Source organism: Rutidosis leptorrhynchoides, chromosome 5 (assembly GCF_046630445.1).
Source record: "Rutidosis leptorrhynchoides isolate AG116_Rl617_1_P2 chromosome 5, CSIRO_AGI_Rlap_v1, whole genome shotgun sequence".
NCBI classification, from domain to species: domain Eukaryota; kingdom Viridiplantae; phylum Streptophyta; class Magnoliopsida; order Asterales; family Asteraceae; genus Rutidosis; species Rutidosis leptorrhynchoides.
Window position 1 is genome coordinate 389,276,051 of NC_092337.1, and position 7,811 is coordinate 389,283,861.

At 34.8% G+C, this 7,811-nt stretch overlaps 1 protein-coding gene across 1 annotated transcript; it reads left to right on the forward strand.

Moving 5' to 3' along the window:
- The first annotated feature begins 215 nt into the window (after positions 1-215).
- Positions 216-1,874, forward strand: LOC139849808 (uncharacterized). Its single transcript, XM_071839430.1, has 5 exons — positions 216-286; positions 366-607; positions 709-990; positions 1,281-1,373; positions 1,716-1,874. The coding sequence occupies exons 2-5, from the start codon at positions 398-400 to the stop codon at positions 1,872-1,874; spliced, it is 744 nt and encodes a 247-aa protein (XP_071695531.1). The 5' UTR covers positions 216-286; positions 366-397.
- The last annotated feature ends 5,937 nt before the right edge of the window (positions 1,875-7,811 follow it).

Genomic DNA, 7,811 nt, shown 5'->3' on the forward strand with positions numbered 1-7,811 from the left:
ACCATTTCGACCTTTTAATCAACAACTGCCTTTGTCTAAAACACCATTCACTCCATTAAATCCCCAAGTGTCCTTGTCTAAAATACCTGTTTCAACATCTAGTCAGCAATCATCTTTTCCTAACACACAATTTCGACATTTTCTTGCTTCTGTTCACGATAACTCATCATCATCAACTTCTAACCATGAGCAATCCTCATCCTCTACAGAAACACCTTCTGAGTCTACTTTGAATGCGGAAAATAATCAATTAATGAACATGAGAACGAGGAGGTTGAGATAATAGGTAGGTTTTTGTATCTTGTTGCTAAAATTTACTTTTTCTTTTCTAATATCGTTGCTAATAATGACTTGAAATTGTGTAGATGCTAATGGAAATATCATTAGAAAACAAAGAATGACAGCGAAAGATGTAACCAAGTTAGTAACTGGTGAAAAAGTGTTGGTCCATCTCAATAGATTTGATCAGCCAATCAAATCTGAAGGGTCACTATGCACTAGATTTATGGGTTTATGTTTAAAACAACAACATTTTTGCCCTATTGAGGCAAAGGATTGGCGTGAAGTTAAAATGAAACGTGGTGTTAGTCTTATGCAACACATCCGGGTAACATTTATATTTAAACATTTTTAGTATTCATATTTTGTTTGATATTAGTTGTTGGGTACAGTTCTTTTATGTGACATGCTTTTGGTTATTTTTGGCAGGAAAAATTCATGTTACCTGATAGAGAGAATGTTGATAGAGTTTCGCTTTTAATACTCGATGATAAGTATAGGGCTCGAAAGTATCGAGTGAAGGATGAGTTGTTTAAGGTTGTTACTCAAAAATTAAAAGAGGTTGAAGGAGTTAACTTGGTAGAAGGACAAGAAATACAATACACGGAAGAACAGATTCTTGAAGGGCTCGACTTGGTAGAAGCACCTCCCAACATTAATAATGACCAGTGGGACAAATATAAAAGGAATCTTAGATCATCTCAGTCAAAGGTATTAACTACAAGTCCAGTAATACATAAATTAATTATGCCTTTTTCTCATTTTATGTGTTTTCAGATTTGTATGTATAGAAGTGTTATTATTCTGTTTGTGTTTTTGTACATATGCGCATGGTTTTAGGGCAAATATATGCGTGTGAACATATGCATGTTTCGTATTTCTGTGTTTGTTTCTGTACAGATATAACTTGTGCATGTGGATGCTAACTTATCGATATGTTTTTATGTGTTGGTTCTGATAATTACTATTCACTAATGCCTGTTATTTCACTTGAAATATAGAACTTATCAAAACTTGGGAAAAAGGCAAGAGATGAGAAACTTCATGTTCATACTACAGGTGCTCGTAGCCATGCACGAATAAGAGATGATTTTGTGAGTTTTATGAATAAGAGATGATTTTATGTTTTGATTTGATTTCTGATCTGTTAGAGTAGCAGCTATTCAGCTAGACTGAAAAAGTTTTAAAAACAGAAAACAAAACGTAAATCGACTCAGCAACGGTTTAAAATTAATTTTATTTAATCCTTTTTCACTTAAAAGTATGAATAAAAGAAAGTTTTTTTCTCAGATTTTAAAACAATTAGCTTTCAGAGTAATTGAAAATGAACTGAAATCTAAAAACATTATTCATGGGAACCAAACGAAAATGGGTTTACGATTTCGGGCCTGTTACTGATATGTGTTGTTCACTGATAACTGTCTCTTTAATTGCAGATGATGAAAAACAATAGAGAACCATATCCCCTTGAGTTTTTTGATATCGTTCATAAATCAAAAGATGGAGCATATGTTAAAGATATATCTAAGGATTTTATGGTATGTTTAAACTTTATTGAATTTCGCTTGCTATCTCAAGTTTTAAAAGGATTCTAAACCTATAATTTTATGGTTGTCTTTATCATAGGATATGGCAAATGGGGAAGTGAATAAAAGGATTCTAAACCTAAAGGACCCCGAATCTGTTGATACTCACAAGAGGTCGAAAATTAAGAGAGACGTTGTGATGGAGCTTATGGGGCCAGAAAAGAATGGACGAGCTCGATTTCATGGGAAAGGAGTAACAAAATCGCAAGTAACGGATTTTAGTTATGACCTAAGAAGGATTAGAAGTGATAGCTCTATAAATAATCACGATGGTACACTGTTGGTTCAATTTGAATCACAAAGACTACAAATTGAATCTCAAAGACTACAAATTCAAACTCAAAGCCAACAACTTGAGTCTCAAAATAAACTGATGATGAGTTTGCAACAAACCGTTGATGATGTTAGAGGAGAACTTCGACTATTCCTAAGTGTATTTCAAAACTCTTATGCTGATGTCCCACGTGAAAGTTTATCCCGAACACAGGTACACCTAAATTTTGTATTTCAGTATTTAGTATTTATGTAGAATATCGTATAATACAATATAACATATACCACTACAATTTAATAGTTATATTTTACCCTTGAAATTGTAACTTGGAATGTGTCTATAGTTACATATTGATGTAAATGTAAATGAGTTGAGACATTTGGACTTGCTTTCATGTCTTGTATTATAGTTCTTTTCAGGGGCATCACATGAAGAAGCGGATAGAGACTTTTCAATGAACACGTGATTGAATGGGTAAGTGATTTACTTACGTCAAATTTTTCTTTGCATGCCATGTTTTACTGAATATACATTTTCATGTGCAGCTGTTTTCTTCTGAATATTAAGAGGTAAACCTTTTTGTTACATCTCATATCTGATTGTTATAAATACAATACTTATATTCAATTTGTATTCAAGAAAAACTATTCCTTTTATATTTCATTATATGTATAATTGGTGCTAAAACTTACTCTGACCATAATTGAGTTGCAAGACTTGGTTACTCACTATGATCATAAATGAGTCGTAAGACTTGTTATTGTCTTATTTATTGTTTATAATTGTTGGTGCATAATCCCAAGTTCTATTTTGTAATGAGTTCTATTCGTTTTGCATTTTCTATTTCAGTCATGTAAGGATTACGTCATTAATACATTGTGTTTGGATTGTTTAATATGATGACGTGAAATGGTTCGAGCAGTTTGGTTGGCTGCTCATACCATCGACCGATGGTAGAGACCATCGGTCGAGGGACTATCACCATCGGCCGAAGGTCCAAGACCACCGGCCGATGGTCACTGTGATTATATATAAATACGGGTTTTGAGTTTCATTATTAGGTTACACACCCCACACCCTCTAGCCGTTATTTATTGCTGTGATCCGTTGTTTATTGCTGTGATCCTTGTCCCAGACCAAATCCCAACCGAATACAATCATCTAGGCATCGTTTCTTTCAACATATTGTTGGTTAGATCGATCCCGAAAGTGTAATTCGTATTCGATTCACCCTAGTTATTGTTTTCCGCCTTTAATCTAGGTTCTACGTTTGATCTAAGATCCAATTAGCACTTACAAAGTGGTATCAGAGCTTTACGTTGCTGATCCAAACGTTTTTGAATCGAATTCATTGTTTTTATTTTAGGGTTTTTGGTATAAACGAGTTTTTAATCGAAAGTTGAGATTTTTACTTTTAAATCTTGTGTTTTTGGGTCTATTATTGTTCAAGGGTGTGTTTCTGAAGTTTCTATCGGTTTAGTTTAAGTCTAGAACGTCATAATCGATCAAAATTGAAGTTTTTGTCGAAAACCCTAGCTTTTTCTGCCCAGAATTCGTAAGAACAATCGGCCGACTGTCTTAGACCATCGACCGTTCGTCCCGACCCTCGACAGTAAGTCATACACAATCGACCGATCGTCTACCAGTGAACCGGAGGACAGTCTTTCATAACTTAGATCCGTTTGTCTCAACCATCGGCCGTTCGTCTCTTGACCTTCGACCGATCGTCTTCTACCATCGACCGATCGTCTCTTCCATCGATCGAAGGACTAAAATTATAGATTCTGTTACAACATCAGCACCTCCGACCGATCGTCACAGACCTCCGACCGATCGTCACAGACCTCCGACCGATTGTCTTGTCCATCGGTCGATCCTCTTTGGAGACAGAATCTTTTAATTGCACTTAAGTAATCTTAATCAGTCAAAATGTCTGACACTGATGAACAAATGACAAATGAATACAACGCGTTAGTAATTGCACCTGGACTACAAAAACTGTTACTTAATGAAAGTGAATCTGGATCAGCGAATAAAGTACCTAGACTTGACAACCTTAAGAATTTCTTGGACTGGAAAGTTAGGTTTGTTATTTACTTAAACGGTGTCGACTCTAGACTTTGAGAATGTATTGAGAATCCGTATGTATGGCCATGCGGAGTAGATGGTGAACCCAAAGAAACTTCACAGTTTAGTCCCACAGAGCATGAAGAGTACAATCTTGAGTGTAGATGTTATGCTCAGCTAACCCAAGCGTTGTCTAAGGAGATTTTTCAGCAATTTAAGAACCGAAACAAAACATCGTATACTATCTGGTTGGCTCTTCAATCAGCAACAGAGGGTACAGCTACTTATTGTGCGACTAAGGGTAAGGTTTTGAAGGATGAGTGGAGGGTGTTTGCAGCTCTTCTATCAGAATCTCTAGGACGGACTTTGGAAAGATATCGATTATTAGTTGCAGAGATGGCAGATTATGGGATTGAGGTGCCTGATGAAAAGGCAGTAAGGGTGTTGAAAGATGGTCTTCCAGAAAAGTGGGATCATGAGATTGAAAAGATTCAGAACAGGTACAGCTCATCGGGTCATCCGTTGACACTAACAGCTTTTACGTTGAAGTTGATGGAGAAGGACATTCAAGATGAAGCAAAGAGAAAGAGACTTGGTTCTGTAGCAGCTGCTGCATCATCTTTAGCTTCGTCTTCTAGTACTCATGCTCCACTACAGACATCATACATATCAGCCAATGCTTCACAAATGTCTGCACCATTGTCTCAGTACGGCTACTTTAATGCTAAATTACAAGCTCAAAATTCTACAATTAAGATGATTGAGGATTCTCCGATTCAACAGACTCAGACTCAGACTCAAACTCCTGTGTTTCAAACTGAGAATATCAAGAAGAGATCTCGCGAATCTATTTAGGAAGATATGGCATTGGCAGCTATTGTTGTTAACTCATACAACGATATGATTGGTGGACAAGTGCTTAATAGTCATCTTGAAAATGAAGACTATGATCAGATTGATGAGGACGAGCTTGAGAGAATGGATATACTCTACTGTATGGGTAGCATTGTGAGACGTGCTAGAAAGTACTTGAAGAGAACAGGACAAAGATCGTTGAGTTTGAATCGAGATTCGAAATTTGGTTTTGATATGTCAAAGGTTAGGTGCTACAATTGTGATGAATATGGTCATTTTAAGAAGACTTGCACGAGACCACCCAAGCCTGGTTTTCATGATCCTTTTCACCAGACAACCATCTCAGTTACACCACAACATGTAATTGTAGAGAAAGAATCTTCGGGTTCTGTTCAATCCAAGGCTTTGACTACAACGTATGCGGATGAAGTATGTGACTGGTCCATCTAGGTAGATACGCAAAAGGCTAATGTTGTGTTTGTAGGTAAAAGCGAAGTAGAAATTGAAGAGGAAAGAATTGTTCGGAAAAATGCAGGTTGTACGGGTAAGGATAATCCGAATTGCACATGCTATGTGTGCAAGTGTGATGCTAGGTTGAAGAGAGCAGAAGAGCTGATGAAATTTTGCTTCAGGAAGAGGATTAAGGATAGGTTGTATGATAAGTTTCGCAAAGCTCAGGACTTATCAGATCTTGAGTTTACTACTGACTCGTCTGATGAAGAAGAAGGGATGAGTTGTCATGTTGGTACTTGGTTCAGAAAGGAGCTGGAACATTTGTTCAACTGTGATCTTAAGAGTGATGATAAGAAGATTGTTATTGTTCAGAGTCCAGTTTGTGGAGATCAAGTTGAGAGTAAAGGAGGTTATGAGGCTGATTACTCGGATAGTACGAGCTCAGAGTCAGAGTCAGAATCAGATGCAGATTCTCAGGATAGAAGAAATGACTATGCATTCATGGCCAACATGCCCGGAAATGATAAGGTATGTATTGACTCAGTTTCTAATTATTCTAAATGCATTGGTTATGAACAGGAAATTGAGAGGCTTGAATGTGTTATCACAAAGCTTAATGAGATATCCGTTACATGTGAGACTTTGTAACTGTAGTGACTCGAACTTTTCCATGTTTATATATATTAAATGAAATTGATATTTATATGATTAAGTGTTTCCAACATGTTAAGTAATCAAACTTGTTAAGACTTGATTAATTGAAATAAGTTTCATATAGACAATTGACCACCCAAGTTGACCGGTGATTCACGAACGTTAAAACTTGTAAAAACTATATGATGACATATATATGGATATAGATATATATATATATATATATATATATATATATATATATATATATATATAGTTAACATGATATTATGATAAGTAAACATATCATTAAGTATATTAACAATGATCTACATATGTAAAAACAAGACTACTAACTTAATGATTTTGAAACGAGACATATATGTAACGATTATCGTTGTAACAACATTTAATATATATATATATATATATATATATATATATATATATCATATTAAGATATATTAATACATCATGATATCATGATAATGTAATAATTTAACATCTCATTTGATTTAATAAACAATGGGTTAACAACATTTAACAAGATTGTTAACCTAAAGGTTTCAAAACAACACTTACATGTAACGACTAACGATGACTTAACGACTCAGTTAAAATGTATATACATGTAGTGTTTTAATATGTATTCATACACTTTTGAAAGACTTCAAGACACTTATCAAAATACTTCTACTTAACAAAAATGCTTACAGTTACATCCTCGTTTAGTTTCATCAACAATTCTACTCGTATGCACCCGTATTCGTACTCGTACAATACACAGCTTTTAGATGTATGTACTATTGGTATATACACTCCGATGATCAGCTCTTAGCAGCCCATGTGAGTCACCTAACACATGTGGGAACCATCATTTGGCAACTAGCATGAAATATCTTATAAAATTACAAAAATATGAGTAATCATTCATGACTTATTTACATGAAAACAAAATTACATATCCTTTATATCTGATCCATACACCAACGACCAAAAACACCTACAAACACTTTCATTCTTCAATTTTATTCATCTAATTGATCTCTCTCAAGTTCTATCTTCAAGTTCTAAGTGTTCTTCATAAATTCTACAAGTTCTAGTTACATAAAATCAAGAATACTTCTAAGTTTGCTAGCTTACTTCCAATCTTGTAAGGTGATCATCCAACCTCAAGAAATCTTTGTTTCTTACAGTAGGTTATCATTCTAATATAAGGTAATAATCATATTCAAACTTTGGTTCAATTTCTATAACTATAACAATCTTATTTCAAGTGATGATCTTACTTGAACTTGTTTTCGTGTCATGATTCTGCTTCAAGAACTTCGAGCCATCCAAGGATCCGTTGAAGCTAGATCCATTTTTCTATTTTCCAGTAGGTTTATCCAAGGAACTTAAGGTAGTAATGATGTTCATAACATCATTCCTTTCATACATAAAAAGCTATCATATTCGAAGTGGTAAACTTGTAATCACTAGAACATAGTTTAGTTAATTCTAAACTTGTTCGCAAATAAAGTTAATCCTTCTAACTACACTTTTAAAATCAACTATACACATGATCTATATCTATATGATATTCTAACTTAATGATTTAAAACCCGGAAACACGATAAACACCATAAAACCGGATTTACGCCGTCATAGTTACAACCGGGGGC